General features: G+C 38.8%; 1 protein-coding gene across 2 annotated transcripts in view; it reads right to left on the minus strand.

Annotated features, from left to right (window-relative positions):
* Positions 1 to 17,947, minus strand: part of GRIA4 (glutamate ionotropic receptor AMPA type subunit 4) — a 376,802-nt gene that overhangs the window by 104,991 nt on the left and 253,864 nt on the right. For both annotated transcript variants that reach the window (XM_080817704.1, XM_080817705.1), the window contains exon 5: positions 11,080 to 11,264. In XM_080817704.1, the coding sequence (XP_080673830.1) occupies positions 11,080 to 11,264 (185 nt within the window). The remainder of the gene's footprint in view (positions 1 to 11,079; positions 11,265 to 17,947) is intronic.

The raw sequence follows: 17,947 nt of genomic DNA on the forward strand, positions 1-17,947 counted from the left end.
CTACATTATCTGCTTGTGTTCCTCTCTTTTCCTGAAATTCCTTCAAGGGATGGACTACCATTGATTTAACTTTATATACAGTGCTTGGAAATTGGTAGGTATTGAATAAATGAGCAAATGGGTGAATGCAATGTACATGCATAAGAAAGGAAAATGGTAGGGTGGGGTGGGCAGACACAAGAAGATGAGTTTCTTTGTGTTACCGGCAAGATATTTATACTATTATGCCATTATAGTATATTAAAACATTTGACCTTCAAATTTACATTATAACAATCAGCCAAAATAACCACACAATTTAAAAAAAAACCTTAAAAAAATAAAAACTCACTATGTACAATCTTGATCTTTCTTCCATTTACCAGTGATCATGTGGACCTTATTCTCCCTCTTTTTTTTTTTTTTTTTTTTTTTTTGGTAAAAAGTACACCATTTTAATTTCCTTCCATAATCTCATCTTAATCTTGGCACTAGTTGTATAGGAATTCAGAGAAAATCTGGATGATCACTAGGAAAGTTGTGTACAATCATGGGGAGGGTTCAGAATGGATTTGTGTTATTACCTTTCTAACCAAATCACACTGATTAAAAAGATGTGTCCCTTCATTCATTAGCAAGGAAGGCACTCTACCACTGAACTGTTGACTCTAAACACTCCAGAGTTTATAAAGCATGGTTATATTTATGTTTACAAGACTCAGAAGAGTGCCCTCAAAGGCATTGTTGGCTGCGTTGCTTCCTTTTTGTTAATCTCACTGCCTTACTGCCTTTTAAATATTTAAAGAGTAGATGAAATAAATTATGAAGTTATCCTCTATTTTCTACTTAATGAGAGGTATTACTTGTCTTTCTCTAAACTACAGTAGGTAAGTCTATGCAGCTGCTTTCTATTTAAGGCTAGAAAAACTAACTTATTTCTCTAAAACTGTCAAGCAGATTGTCTTTTTTTTTTTCCAAAAGAAACTTGAGTTTTTGAATGTTTGTGTCAACAACAATAATGGAAATTATTCTAAGCAGTATTCTTGGAGCATCAACCAGAACAAATTTAGTTGAACATGATCAATGCCCAGAATCCACAATTCTTCCAAGAAAAAAGTACCAGCATTCTCACAACCATATTTTCCTTCCTCTTCAAAAAACTTACATCCTTTGCTTTCTTTACTTTTCCCTTTATTTAATTTTTTTAACTTTGTAAGAAAATGAGGAATTCCTGCAACCCTGGTAACGGTTGCTAAGAGTCAGTCAATTAGAGAGCCCTTTCTAACTCCCACCAAATTCTATTTGCACTAGAATCTGACTGAGATCTGTAAAGATGTTTCTGTTTTCTATGAAAACAACAAACCCAGTGCATTCTGATGGGATTTGCGCATTCAAATCAGTTCAGCTAAAAAGTAAGATCAAAGAAGTAAACTTCCGGGTTTTAAACAAAACCTCCTGTCTTTTAAGTTTCCCCTTACTTCGTTGCAGCTCCTGACTGAGCAGAGCTCAAGATGACAAAGCAGCTTTATAAGGAGGCAATTCAGCAAGATTTGCCAAGTGTCCCTGTGCGGGAAATTGCTGATACGATTTCTCTGCTGTAGTAATTTCTTTGAGTGCTCGGTTTGTTCCCACTGCATCTCACTCATTGTTACATTAATATATGGAAATGAAACTTTTGTGCTTTTTCAGCCAATACAACAAACACCAGAAAACCTTGATTTCCCACCATCGTTGGCAGGGGTGGTCTTCTGGACAAGAAAGCTTCTCAGGGAATGGAGGGCTTACTTCCAGAACCTTAAAGGGCTTCTGGCTGCTCGTCCTTGAAACACAGAAACGAGATCCCACCTGCCTGTGTCTTCAAATGAAGCTCACTGAGATTGACTTTCATTTATTCAACAATTATTTTTGATACCCTTTCATATCACTGGGGATATATTGGTAAATATAAGTACAGACCCTGCTCTGAGGGAGATAAGAGTTCCACAACAAAGACAGGTAGCTAAACACAATAGGAGGAATCCATATGCTGGCCACCTCCAGTCTTTACAGCATTATCTTTATTTATTGCTCAGCTCCCATTTCTGCCTTTGCCCCCCAGCCAATTTTTATCACAGGGAAGGAGTGTCCTCCTTCTGGGCTTTTCCAGAACTCTTTGCCTTTGTAGTTGTTTCTGTCTGGACTATCCTTACCCCTCCACACTGTTCCCGGGAAAATGCAATGCGTTTTCAACTTAAGTGTCCGTTTTCCCTGTGAACCTGCCTGGATTATACTGAGTCACCACATTCCCTGAGTTCCTGACACCTGTTGTAATGTTTCCGATTCTGAAGCCATCAAGAAATGCGTGGCCGGCCACTCCGCACTCAAGCTTCTGAGCTCCCAACTTGGGTGTATGCGCACCCAGTGCAGGGCCAGCTCTGCTCATCTTCGCACAGCGCCCTTGTGCCTGGAATGATGCCCAGCACAGAGGTGTCGAATGGGGTCATCAGAAATCAAGTGCGGACCATCCTGTCTCCGCTGCTGTTGTGATGCACGCTGCTTCATCCTTCTAGACACCATTCAAATAATCAAAGCCATTTTCCCCTGCGATGAGGCCCTTTCTGTAGTGACTATTCCTCATGACTGAAGCTAGCTTTCCTTGTCTCTGTGCTTCTTTTTGTCTCCTCTGTCTCTTGCACTTTTGTTTTTAAAGATTTTCTTTTGGGGGCGGGGTCTTCGTGTGAGGGAAAAAAAAAATGACCCTATGGTCATCAGAAAGTAAACAGAATGTTTCTTTCCTTCTAGATAATGACGCAACCACTTGCGGCATATGGGGGCAGGCTCTTTTTAATGCTTTATTCAAAGTCAGAAATGTTTTTGGAAGTGGAGGTGGCTAGAACTCTAGATTTAGTGTAGTCATTTATGTTAGAGATGTCTGAAAATGTATAAATGCAGATTCTAGATAAACAGACATTATCTGGGGCCATACATTTGGCCAGCTACCAAAAATCCGTCTGCACCTAACGTCTCACTTGGATGGAACTAGCCAGGGAGGCAGCCTTAGACTCAGATTAAGTTAACTGGGACCTTGTGCACTTTTCACCACTTAGGTGCAAGTGACCACATTTCTGTGTGTGAGAAATTTCCCTCTTTCCAATTGATTGTGCCCCGAGGCAGGATTATTGGCTTCCTCCGGTGAGGCAATAAACCTCTGAGAGGTCACTGTGGTTTTTAGGCTTTTTTTATTAATTTGCAACAGATGGGAAGGTCACTGGTTTTGCCAATTATCTGAGTCCCATTGAGTCTAATGGAAACCCCAATTTCCCTTTTATAAAGCAGAAGGGGGAATATTGCTGAAAGAGGCACCAATTACGTTTGAGATGTGCCATAAACAGGCAGTTCAAGATGCCCATGAGCCACTTTCTCAGCTCTTTGGTTAACAGCTGTCTCATCCCGCAAGGTTAGTCCCTGTCATCTTCTCCCGACACGGGCTTGGTAAGACTCCTTACATATATCCATGGCGTGTTCCAGGGCCAGTAGAGTTCCTGGTCTCCACTGAATGCCTCTGATACCATAATGTATTCAGTAAGAACCGTACCCGTAACAAAATCCCCAAGGCATTATGAAATCCTTGATCACTTTCTATGTTCCATGTTTCTCAAGGAAAGAATGCGTTTTAGCAGGATTTTAGCAAATGCTTTTGGTTTAAACCTTAGTTAGCCAGAGAAGAGTTCCTAACCAGAAGAGAAAATGCCTGTTTTGCTCATCACTTTATCTTCAGCAGGGCCTGGCGCCACACCTGAAGGGGGCAGTCAACAAATATTCATAGGATGAATGAATGTACTGAAAGGGCGACTTGACTGAGCTTTTACTCTATGCTTCCTTTCAAGGTGAATCCCATGCTTCAGGATCAAATGCAATGATCAGGAAGTTTTTAATGGAAATAGAGTTATTGACTTTTAGAGCGATCAAGATTTTCCAAGATCATCTTAGTCTAATGCTCCTTATTCAGAGTAAAGAGAAGTAGAATCACAAACATTAAATTATTCCATTTACTTTTTAAAAATAAACAATGGAAGATTTCTCATCCATTTCTTCAAAAGTGAAAATATTCATCTCTTTTGGAAACATTATAGTTTTGGGGATATAAGCCCACTGAGCAAAGGAAAGAGGCAGAAGAGAGTACAAACTACCCCACCATTTGTGTAATGCCTGTATTCCAGAGGATGAGCTGGGAGTTGTAAGAGAAGAGTTTCACAGACTATAGGAATACAGAAATATACCTGTGTGACCCTTGCTTTTTTTTTTCCCCCATGGTGGAGTAAAATGTGTGAGCAACCACTACCCTTAAGTGCTATTTTGCTCAAATAATTTTTGAGGCTAGGAAGACAGTTAAGATAAAATCTGTTGTACCCTTTTTGCCACTGGGTTAAACATATGAATCTGACTGGGAGTTCAATATTCAATTGGTAAGGTCTTAGACTTTATCAGGACTCTTTGCAAGTAATCGAGTTCAGGATTTAAAATCAATGGATATATGCGAAAATAAAATATAAAAAGGCTCCCACTATAAAGCATTAATTTTGATATGAAAGCAATTCTTGATTCCAGCTATGTTATTTTTAGCCATATTATGAAATAACTGATTGCTGTTAGAGGAAGAAAACTAGGTAAGATGAATACCACAAGTGTCCAGTGAGGAATATTAAAGTAAAAATTGACACTTTTAATAACTGATCACGAACTCAACAAATATTCAGAAAGTACTTTTTAGGTGTTTTTTTTTCCCGAGTTATTTTCTGTAGGTGAGTGAACCAAATTGCCCAATGGGGTCAGAAGGCCAAAAATGCCAAGCTGTTTTATTGTGGCCTCATACAAACAATACGACAGTAGATCTAACTTTGTAGTTTTGTTATATTTCTACTACCTTCAAGCTCAGTAGGTAATATTTATATAAATTCTTCCATTTTTTCCTGTGGTGTAATTTAGGATAGAAAAATCAATATATATTAAACTACATTCTCAAATAGTTGTTTTGAAACTGATGTTCTGAGATGTTGGAATGGCTAACTGCTATTTTAAACAGCAATCCAAGGAAGGAAGACTTCCAAACTCATTCTATGAGGCCAATATTACCCTGATTCCAAAACCGAAGACCCCACTACAGAGGAGAATTATAGGCCAATATTCCTGATGAACATGGATGCAAAAATTCTCAACAAGATACTAACAAATCAAATCCAACAGTACATTAAGATAATTATTCACCACAATCAAGTGGGATTTATCCCTGGGCTGCAAGGGTGGTTGAATCTGCGAATCAATCAGTGTGATATACCACATTAATAAAAGAAAGGATAGGAACCATGTGATCCTCCAAATAGATGCAGAAAAAGCATCTGACAAAGTACAGTAACCGTTCTTGATAAAAACCGTCAACAAAGTAGGGAAAGAGGAAAGTAACAACATCATATGTGGGAGATCCACAGCTAGTATCATCCTCAGTGGGAGAAAACGGAGAGCTTCTCCTGTATGGTCAGAACAACACATGATGTCCACTGTACACGGCTGTTATTTAATGTAGTACTAGAAATCCTACCCATAGCAATCAGAAAACTAAAAGAAATACAAGGCATCCAAATCAGCAAGAAGAAGTCAAACTCGCTATTCACAGACGACATGACACTCTATATACAAAACTTGAAGGACTCCACCAAAGAAATCGCTAGAACACATTCACAAATTCAGTAAAGCTGCAGGATACAAAATCAACATACAGAAATCTGTTGCATTTCTATATACCAATAACACAGCAGCAGAAAAAGAAATCAAGGAATTAATCCCATTTACAACTGCACCAAAACCCGTAAGATACCTAGGAATAAACCTAACCAAGTATGTAAAAGAGCTGTACTCTGAAAACTACGGAGCACTTACGAAAGAAATTGAAGACACAAAGCAACAGAAAAACACTCCACGCTCATTGACTTGAAGAACATATATTGTTAAAATGTCTATGCGACCCAAAGCAATCACAAATTCAATGCAGTCCCTATCAAAATACCATCAACACTTTTCAAAGAGCTAGAAAAAACAATCCTGAAATTTGTATGGAGCCACGAAAGACCCCAAACAGACAAAGCAATCTTAAAAAATAAAACCAAAGCTGGAGTCATTATGATTCTGGAATTCAAGCTATATTACAAAGCTGTAGTCATCAAGACAGTATGATACCAGCACAAAACAGACACATAGATCAACAGAACAGAAGAGAGAAGTCAGAAATGGACCCACAACTATATGGTCAACTAATCTTCAATAAAGCAGGAAAGAATATCCAATGGAAAAAAGACAGTCTCTTTAACAAGTAGTGTTAGGAAAATTGGACAGCCACATGCAGAAGAATGGAACTGGACCACCTTCCTATATCATACCCCAAAATAAATTCAAAATGGATGAAAGACCTAAATGTGAGACAGGAAACCATCAAATTCCTAGAGGAGAACACAGGTAGCAACCTCTTTGACATCAACTGCAGCAACTTCTTAGTAGACACGTCTCCAAAGGCATGGGATACAAAAGCAAAAATGAACTACTGGGACTTCATCAAGATAAAAACTTCTGCACAGCAAAGGAACCAATCAACAAAACTAAAAGGCAAATTCAGAATGGGAGAAGATATGTACAAATGGCATATCTGATAAAGGGTTAGTATAAAAAATCTATAAAAAACTTATCAAACTCAATACCCCCAAAACAAATAACCTAGTTAAGAAGTGGGCAGAAGACATGAGTATATATTTTTCCAAAAAAGATATACAGATGGCTAACAGACACATAAAAAATGTTCAACATCACTCATCATCGGGGAAATACAAATAAAAAAAAAAATGAGATGCCACCTCACACCTGTAAGAATGGCTAAATTCAACACACAAGAAACAACAGGTGTTGGCGAGGATATGGAGAAAGGGGAACCCCCTACACTGCTGGTGGGAATGCAAGCTGGTGCAGCCACTCTGGAAAACAGCATGGAGGTTCCTCAAAAAGTTGAAAACAGAGCTACCCTAAGACCCAGCAATTGCACTACTGGGTATTTATCTGAAGGATACAAAGAGACTGATTGAAAAGAATATATGCAGCCTGATGGTTATAGCAGCATTATATCTACAATAACGAAACTGTTTTTTCAGCTTAAGTGTCCATGGATTGATGAATGGATAAAGATGTGGTGTAAACACACACACAAACACACACACACGCGCGCACACGCGCACACATACACATACACACACAAACACACAAATACTACTCAGCCATAAAAAAGAATGAATCTTGCCATTTGCAACAGCATGGATGGAGTAGAGAGTACAATGCAAACTGAAATAAGGCAGTTAGAGAAAGGTAAGTACCTTAAGATTTCACTCGTATGGGAATTTAAGAAATAAAACAGAAGAACATAGGGGAAAGAAAAAAAAAGGAGAGGAAGGCAGAGCATAAAACAGACTCTTAACTACAGAGAACAAACTGAGGGTTGCTGGAGGGAGGTAGGTAAGGGATGGGCTGGAGGGTGACAGGCATTAAGGAGGGCACCTGTGATGAGCACTGGGTATTATATGTAAGTGATGAATCATTGAATTCTACTCCGGAAACTATATTGCACTATATGTTAACTAACTAGAATTTAAATAAAAACTTGAAATACTAAAAAAATAAACCCACTGAAACTCAAAAAAATAAAAGTAAAGCACACATTTAAAACTATAGAAATGAAACACTAATTTACTCACCCTTTATAGAAAGAACTTTAGCTTTAATAAGCATCTTAGCTGCAGTGCTGTACTTATCACAGATTTCTAGTTACAATTTTGTTTTTATGGTAGTGTTTTGGGTCCCAGGCCAGACTTTTTCAAGCAAACTACCTAAAGATATGGACAAAATTCTGCATTTTTAGCAAGTATTATACCTCATCTCAGGTGGTTCTTAAGCCTACTATTGTTTGAGATCCACTGCCTTAGAATATTTGTAATTAAGTTAAAAAGATATTGTAAAATTCTTAGAACAACAAATTTTAATTAATTTGAAACCTCTGATACATTATCTAACTCTTCTGGGCAGTGATTAAAGAAAAGAGATGCTAAAAGAACAAACAGTAATATACTTATAAGAACTAAATAGTTTGTGGCACAACAATAATTTGGAAAACATGTGCAGAAGATGAAGTGGTTCTCCAAACACAGTTGTCCATTCACAGATTTTAAGAGAAAACTGTGGAAGCCATTTCCACTATGTTTTTGAAAAATGATACAAATTAAAATATCCACAAAGTTGTTATTGGTAGCATGCCAATATTAAGTGTGCTCTTCTTTTTAGAATCTACCAACATATCCCCTTATCTTCATCATATTAACTTCATCATCTTCTGAAAGATGGCTACTTCTTTTCAAAAAGCATTTTTTTGGTCAAGATTATTTAGCATTTTACTTTTTTAAAAAAGGCATTGGTTGATTCTCTGAAATTGTCTTCCACTGTTATCTCAACTTATTAAAGAGACTGCAGAAATACAGGGGTAACACGTAGAAACTCTTGACACAGTTTGGACCAGCTCTTGTGTCTGGATGGGTCAAGAGTAAAACCAAGGAGCATTTCAAATGATTTGGCCTAGAGTTACAAGGAATTAAAGTATCAGTAGTTAAAAAAAATCATGTTCAGGATCAGAAAACATCTTTTCTTAGGGAAAACTTTATAGAACAATTTATTTTATGTATTTATTTTTAAAAGATTTATTTATTTATTTGACAGACAGAGATCACAAGTAGGCAGAGAGGCAGGCAGAGAGAGAGGGGGAAGCAGGCTCCCGGCTTGAGCAGGGAGCCCGATGTGGGGCTTGATTCCAGGACCCTGAGACCATGACCCGAGCCGAAGGCAGAGACCCAACCCATGGAGCCACCCAGGCGCCCCTTTATAGAACAATTTAGAGTATACTATATTCTCATAATATAGTAGATACTGTACAACTGATTAGGTTTATACTTGAAAGGCATTTTAAAGGGACAAAGTCTCATGATTACTATGCAGTCACAGGAGAAAAGAAACCTTTTAGAATTCAGCAAGGAGAGACACAGAAAAGGCAGACACTCCGTTTTCTAAGTTCTGGGGGATCTACTGCACAGCACGATGACCACAGTTAACAATACTGTATTATGTATCTGGAATTTGTCAGGAGAGTAGATCTTAAATATTCTCATCCCTCCCGTCATCAAAAACGGTAACCATGTGAAGAGAAAGAATTGTTCATTCGCCTGCCCTGCTGTGGTAAACACTTTGAGATCTATTAATTTATCAAATTACCACATTGTCACATTAAAATTATACAACATTATATGTTAGTCATATCTCAAGGCTAAGAATATAAAAAATACTTCTGAGATGACAAAAAAAAAAAAAAAGCTATCATTTCCCCTGCCAAGATTTTATTTAAGGCAAGAGTTTATCCAAAGCACTGGGGCACTGCGATATTCTTCTTAGAAACTAGCTAAGCCTCTGAAATGAGTAAGTGTGCTGTAGGCCCTGCACTGCCTTCTCCAGACACAGTCTTTTAAGCACAGGTGCTAAGTGAAGGGACTTTCTGAGCCTTCCTCGCCCTCTGACAGGAACCTGGCGATCCTGGGAGTTCTCAGAACTAACTGCTTTGTGGGATTCATGAGGAGGTATTTACAAAGCTTCAATTGTTCATATCAAACAACTCAAACTCTCAACACGGGTGGCAGTGAGAGGGAGGGAGAGCACAGTTTAAGCTGAAATGAGTGTCTTAAGAAAGTCAGAGTTGGAGCTGAAATGGCAAGTCAGAAAGTTTTTCCTTGGATTCCATAAATACACGCTGAAAATTTCTAAATACCTTGAAGAGTTGCAACCTTAATGATTTTTTTGGAGTCCCTTAGGAATAAAGCTAAGTGACATACAGGCTTATAATGAATGTCTTCCAATATAATATAAACATAGTTTTTCAATCAAGATTTTTTTCTTCTTCCATGAAAAATTAACAGGAACTGAATACTGTCATTTCCTCTTACAGTGTAGACTGACTTCACCAGATCTTGAAAAGAAATACGCATGCCTTTTTACTTTTAACTTTTATAAATTCTGATATAGTTGAGGGAAACTGAAAGGCATTTCGTGGAGGGCTCTTCAATACGAAGTAGGAATCTCTAAAACATATTTCAGTTTTGATTTTTCTAGTTGAGTACTTAAGTTCTTGTTCTAAATAAAGCTACAAATTGCTAAGTTTACTTCTACAAATCCAATCATATTATTATGCATACTGTACGCAGCAAACAAAACATCTTGCTACTATACTGTCTCAGATCGAATGGCTTACTATAGATTAGGCAGGAGCAAACATTTCCAAAACCACTAGGTGGCATTCATTCACCGCAATTGTGGCCAAATACGACTTGAAGCTTATCGAGATGTGGGGTGAGGAGGAAGGCAAATGCTACCCTTTATTTATGATTAGATTTTCCTATCATTTAACACAATAACAAAGCTCAATTTTACCTTTTCCTATCTGCTTCAAATCAAATCAACGAGTATTTGTTGAAAGATTCATTTGTGAAGAGAGTTGAAAACCATCTTCACTGTGATGGCATTGCACTTAAAACATCAGAAGAAGATGAGCTACACAACTAGAAGTATGCCATTTAACTTGCTTTTATTTCATTGCTTTACTATTTCATGTTCGTTCTCATGTAGCTCTTTTTCTAAAGGTTACAAAAAGCACACAGTCATGAATACTAAAACTCTCTAGGATTCTAGATGGCATTAATCTTCAAAACTTGTGTTTATGAACGTTGGAGGCCAAGAGCTCTTGGTGATTCACAAAAGGTCCTTACCTTTCGTGTGAGAAATAGTGCTCCTCACTGCACTGAGACCTATGAACCAAAATGGCCTTTGGTGATAAAGGATTACGATTTAGTCTTGGAGATGAATCATGGAATGAAAATGCCTGAACTCTGGACTTCAGACTGAATGGTTTGGAGAAAATACTGATTGGAAAAAAGTAAATCAAAAGTCAACTTTTTGTAGAAGGTCTAGGGTAATAATAATATAAAATCCAGGACTTACCTGTTCTAATATGTTTTGAAGCCTCTCTATCTCACAGTCTATTACAAATTTCTTCTCTTGTCGTCTGTCAAGTTCTTCTAGAAGTTGCCTATAGCTGACATCATTAAAATTTTCCACACATATAGCGCTGACATGCCAACCATTTTGTCCTGCTTTTTCCATAATAGCTTGAAGTATTGAGTACCCTAGTGAGGAAAGAAATCCAGAAGGGTTACTAAAAACATACTTTCTCTCCTCCTCCTTAATAACTTATGCAGGCACTGAGTCTATGTCAACATTTTTATGCTGCAAATATACAATAAACGCTGAGAAATTTTAAGATCTGAGTGGTTGTTCTTTTACTTGGGGGCAACACCCCTTAAAAATATTTCTTGAATGAAGGAAGAACAGCATGCCTTTGAATAAACTCTCACAATCCCATTAGTAGAGAGAACATTACATTGCTTTAGACATATTTTTCATGAAATAAACCAAAAACCAAACTACTGTAGTCAATAAAAATTTCATAAATTATTTTTGTTAATTCTACTCACTGGACAGAATTAATTTTGAACATCTGTTTTGAACATCTGCTCCCCTTGAGCAAGACGATAACGACATTTTTGGGTTTGGCTATGGAAAAGAGGATATTAAAAACTAATGCAGCAGTATTTATTGAGGATCCATTATTGTGAATGGAGGAGCCATTATTATTTTTCCCCCAATCCCCACCTTTTTTGGAGAGAAGGCATTATTTAACTCTTTGTCTCTTTAGCAGGGGGAGGATACAGAAAGTTGGTGAATTGAATGGCTACTAGGCGAGGCACCAGGCATTCAAACTCAATCTAGTAGAGGAGGAAAGACATTCAAATAAACAAATGCAACTCGGTTTAAGACACTGTAATGAAAGCTATACTCAATGTCCATTGTGGGCCCAAAGAAGGTTTGGTTAAATTTGCCTGCTGGGACATCAGCAAGAGGAGGAACAACTTGCACTGGGTCCTGAAGGTTGAGAAGACTCATGCAAGCTTGCTGGAAAAGGGAATGTTCGCTAGCTGGAGATAGTCCTCCAGAGAATGAGCTGGTCTGTGCCCTGTTGTTGGTCCATATCTCCCTGTACCAACCAGCACAGAAGGGAAGGGAAGTCAAAGGTCTCGGGGTCTGGGTTAGGGAAGTTGGGGCAAATTTAGGAACACAGCTCCTGCGGTGTTTCTTCAGGCCAACACTGTCCTATAATCTTGCTTTTTCCAGCTCTTAGTTTTCAACTGGCATATAAGAAGAAGGGAAAAGTCTTTGAAACTATGAACAGCCAATAAATAAGAACAGGTTACAATCAGAGCCTGGTAACCAGTGATTTTTTCCACTTGCTGCTTAGCATAAAAAAGAAAAAAATGCTAGTCCTCTTTAAGAAGGTCTAGCACTGATTTGAGCTCACCCTATAGCAGCTGACTGTGGTTTCTGCCTTCCTTGATCCCTGGAGTCAGAGTGTAGAATGGGGTGGATTAAAAGTGAAGACTTAAATGAATACACAGCACTTGTAAGATAAGAGGGCATTTACTCAGGTTTCTGATTGGTATGAGTCTCTCAGATTCAAGGATTCTGATTTTCAGGTAAATTTTCTACAAGTCAGAGCTTCAAACGTTACGGATGCTCGGTTAATATCAACAGATGGAACAGATGATGAGATCATATTTGAAATATAAATTACCTGGTATCCTGCCAAATGAAATACTGTGGCAGTCAGGATTCATTTTTATCGAAATGAAAAAAAATTCCCCCAAGAGGAAGACAGAGGGCATGTTAATTACTCTGTAATTATTCTGGTCTATCTAGTGCTTCATTTAGTCTTCCCTTTTGTAACGCACGCCCATAACCACCTTTTCGGATCTTACTTAGATTCCCCTTGGCCCCCGCCCCAAGCCCAGGACCCTTCCCCTTGTTTGCTGTCTGATACCTAGGTAACGGGATGGTCCGAGTGCTCTCTCTGTGTACGCGCTCAGGCCTCATTTATTCTGTTACAGGGACTTGCTCTCTGATAGGAAGCAAGGCAATGTTCCTTTTATTCATTTTTGACACCTATAAACATGTTCTTTTAAAAAATTCCAATTGACATCTTACTTTCCCTCTTTCTCCTTTTATTTAGTGTCATGCCAAAATAATTCAAAGACATGTCATTTGATTTTTTTGCATGTTGCAAAAAAAAAAAAAAAAAGATAAATACCAACCACACACATCAAAGTAGTCGTCCTGTGCCCTAGGATCAATTCACAGCTTGGCAGTGTTCTTTATATACTGCCTTTTTACTTTATTTTTTTTATTTTTGGCATCATGTGGTTATCAGGCTTCACATCACTACTAGGCATCCAGGTTGTTATTTTCCTGCCTACAGGACCTTTTTAGATTGTACAGCCACAAACCTTCTGATGAAATGAATGTACATTCCCAGTTATAAGAGATACTTCAAGATTCACACTAATAAACCAAACTATAATTCAAATTCAAAGTGTCGTTATACAATTTGTCTAATTTACAAATGACACAAGAACTGAAATAAGACAAAACCCTAGGACACAATCTTTGTTAAATGGCCAAGAAAGTTGGCTGCCTAAGAAGAACCATTAATCATAGTCAGAAATAAATGGCATCTTTTCAGTGCAGCACAAAGGACATGCAGTTAAAGGCTGGAAGCTGGAATTCGTTTATAAGCTACGTTTGATTTTCATATGCTCTCTTGTTCAGTGTTACTCAGATGTGTGTGTCTTATTTATTTGCCAAGATAGTTGGGAAGATATTGTGAGTTGGGAGAAAATACTGCTGTTGAGTCTATGGTTATGTAACTTGGCTGTTACATAAACTAGAAAATCACAAGTCATGTCATACTAATTCTACATCCGGCTATGATTTGTATCTTCTAGTTATTAGAAAATCTGTAATGCGATTGTTGGCTATGAATACTTCAGGGTTTGGTGCATATCAAAAGACTAATGGAGACCCTGCTACTGTAAAGGATCTTTTAAGTCTCGCTTCGGCTTTAGAAAAGCTGCCTAACATTTTAATTCAATATAATTTACTAAAAACCTACTATATCCAAGATCCTTTAAGGTTTGCCAAGATAAAGACAAGATTCTGGTTCCTACAAGGAATTCACTATCTAGTCACTTACTAATAAGTACCTAACCATTACACAAATGACAGTACTGTATAAACCACCAAAATAATTTTATCACGGTACACGGTGAAAGTGTACCGTGGAGAAAATTACAGTAAGTAATTAAAGGCTTTTCATAGTTGTTAAAAGAACACTATCAGTTATACATAAAAACGTTGCTTAAAATGTTTTTATGCCATGTGATGATATTATCAATTATGCTGGTAACTGATGACAGTGATGAAAGCTGTCCCGAATGACCGCATCCACGCACAGCGACAATGTTTCTATCATCCACAGGGAATGACCTATTTTGGATGAGTAGCACCATCCAGAGATGTGGCTGCTAGCAACACGAGCTGGGTTTTATTTATTTGATGTTCTCTCTTTCGAGAGTTATTTGATTCATCTATCTGTACACAGAGGAGCAGGAGGAGAATCAGGAGAAATTTATGTCAGGGTGCATATAATTTCAAACAGAAGAGAGTTACTGATAAGCTGTTAAAAAGACTTCCCTTCGATCAAGACTGAAAAGTGCTCATAGTGCTTTTTAATTAGAAGTTCACGGGTACACTGAGCAGTGTGCAATGCTAGGTACAGAAGTCGTGTTTCGGATGGCTAAGAAACTGAGGAGAAGATGAGAAGCGGTGAGGGTGCAGACATTATCAAGGAGTCTCATCAGGAGAATGCAGTAATGCGATGAAGGGTGGACCATTATGACGCATATGGGATGGAGAAGCTCCTAGGTCGTGGGAACCAGTATGATAAGGGTGGGACAGAGAGTCATCAAGCTCGGAGTGGTGGGAACCAGAGTGGAAAGAGAGGACTGGGTCTGTCCCGTGGTTGGGGAGAGGGGAGTGTTGACGAGCTTCCAAAGGAGAAGTGGCAAAGGGACGCAGCGGGGGCGGGTGCTCACTCCAAGTGCCAACCCTCCCACCAACCCTGGGAACCGCTACACAGGCACCCACCACAGCACTACCGATGTCTCCAGTCTGGGCACGACTCTCGGCACCCCATACACTAGCAGGTAGGCCTGCAAGTATGCGCCGTGCTACGTATTAACCTCCGTCGGAGAGGGAACGAGGTTCGGGAGGCCGCACTGCACTGAGCGCCACCACGCTGGAACTGCCAAACGGATTTAGCAACCATTTAGTTTGGACTCGTTCCAGAGCAGCTTAGCACCAAAACAACGTGTTCAAAGCCTCCTGTCTGGACTCCAAGGTCTCAGCACACAGGAGGAGTAACCAAACTTGCAGCTTGGTTAAAATGATCAGCAGCTGTGACTACAGCATTTATTCTATGCACAGTTCAAGAATTCAAGAAGGGCAGAGTGAAAATAAACAAAGATCTTCTAACTTATGCAGTTTGAGGCCAAACACGCAAACCTGACAGAAGATGGAAAGTCTTGAGTTTTCCCTTGTCTATAATCGACAGTAAAAACAGAAAATCCATCTTTAAAGATGGTCATTCTGGGTCCTGGATTTTCCCTAAAGCCTCTAGTATTTTCTGACAAGAACATTTATTGTTTCCGGAACCCGACACTCCATGTGCATATTTAATTCAGATGCCATCTTACAGGTAAATGTGGTCATCTAAATCTTTAAAGTTTCGGGGCACCTGGGTGGCTCAGTTGGTTAAGCGACTGCCTTCAGCTCAGGTCATGATCCTGGAGTCCTGGAATCGAGTCCCACATCTGGCTCCCAGTTCCACAGGGAGTCTGCTTCTTCCTCTGACCTTCTCCTCGCTCATGCTCTCTCTCACTATCTCTCTCTCTCAAATAAAAAAAAAAAAAGTAAAAATAAAATATTTAAATCTTTAAAGTTTCTGTTAGTTGCAAATGAGCCTAACCCTCATGAATACAGCATACTTCAAGTATTTTCAACCATCTGCCACAGGTTTAAGGCCCCAAACACCTCCCTCCAGGCATGCTCTAACACCATGTTTTTCTTCATTCTCTTGGGCTTTTCTAGAACAAGGCCACTGGAAAATTTCATTTCAACACAAAGAATGCCTGAACCTATTATTTATATAATCATTTGTTTCCATACTAGATTCATTTTTTATAGACAGAAACTCTATGGACTTCCCTGCAGTGCCCCGTATTTTCTTACTCTTCTCTGATATATACCCAAATCATATTTGTCTCCTCCCTCTTTCCAGTATTATTTTAGACCATTAATGTCTTTGTTTTCTATCCTCCAGCAACACTGCCCTTCTCAGATGTTCTAGAAGGTACCACGCATCTTCTACCTTAGTGCCTTTGCAAAAAGCTGCTATTCCCTTTAAAAAAAAACTGCTTCCTTCCACTTTTGCTTTCTTTTGTCTTTCAGAACTCACCACAAACATTACTTAACCCTGACTAGATCACTTTCCCCCTTAGCTCTTCAAGCTCTCATAGTTTTCGATACATTTGTTTCCAAGATTTTTAGCTCACTTTCTAACTATATATTTGTATGTAATCCGATTAGGTCTTTGCTGTCTACGATACTGTAGGCTCCATGAAGTTAGGGACAGTCCCTGTGCTCAGTGGATGCTCAGCAAAGAGCTGTCTGAATGCATGAATGAATTAGAGGGAATTTCATAGACAGGAGTCAGAATGTTACAAGGCTCGGCAGTGAGAAGCAGCATGACAGGTCACATGCAAGAACCGCAAACACTTCAGTTTACCTCATGTGTTCTAAAGAACAAGGAGGATATGGACAGATTTGGTGTGAACTGTGGGAAGGGCTCCAAAGGCAGCAGAGAGAAGCAGGTAAAGGTCGTGTCATTAGGGCTTTCTCTCATAGCACAGAATTTGGTCTTTATTCCTCAAGGACTTCAGGAAGAGAATGACAAATGTGCTGCAGACCGACCATTCAGCTGAGGTGTGGGAATACAGGGGATGGAGTTAACAGGAAATGGGAAAGCCCATTCGGAGCCCATTCTGAAGTCACCCAGCTGAGATGACAGGGGAAGGGGAGTGGATGCTAGACGGGGGAAGGATGACTCTGCTTAGTGGTGATCCATGTAACATAAGGGATATGGAGGACGAGGATTTGGGCGTGACATCAATCTGTTCTATTGGTGGTCACTTAATCCTGTTTTCACAGGGAAGTTAGGTCTTTTATGATATCCTGAAGAAGCACATACTTTTCTGCTTGGATTTCCGATGTCAAGTGACTTCTGGTGATAAGGCCTGGCAGCCACCTCCTTCGTCACCCAAACCAGTAAGCTAGATTGACACAGGCTTGAGAAACCCACTTTTCTCTCTTGCTGTAGGCATCCATTTTTCTAAAGACCGTCTCTGTAGATTTTGAATAGTCTCTAAGAATAAACTGGATATCTCCGCAAGTTCGCCCCCAGAAACATCTATCTCCTCAGCACTATGAGCATTTATTAGTAACTTTTCATAGTGGACTACAATCTCTTTTCATGTAAGAAAGGCATTCCTGAAAATTTTGTGTAATTTTAAACTCCAATAACTAAACACTAATTTCCTAATCAGAATAAATGTCTGGAATGATTTCTATATGGTTATTATCTTGCTCCTAAGTTGAGATTTTATCAATTTTAAATATCACACTATGTAAAATTCACAGTTCTGATTATATATCTGTTTTTTTATATCACACTATAAAAAGTTCACAATTTGAGTTTGCACTAAATGCAACCATTTTATCTTTTTTTTTTTTTTTTAATATATCTATTTTAGGAGGGTGGGGAGGGACAGAGGGAGAGAGAAACCCAAGCAGACTCCCACAG

The sequence above is a fragment of the Martes martes genome (assembly GCF_963455335.1).
Source record: "Martes martes genome assembly, chromosome: 10".
NCBI lineage: Eukaryota > Metazoa > Chordata > Mammalia > Carnivora > Mustelidae > Martes > Martes martes.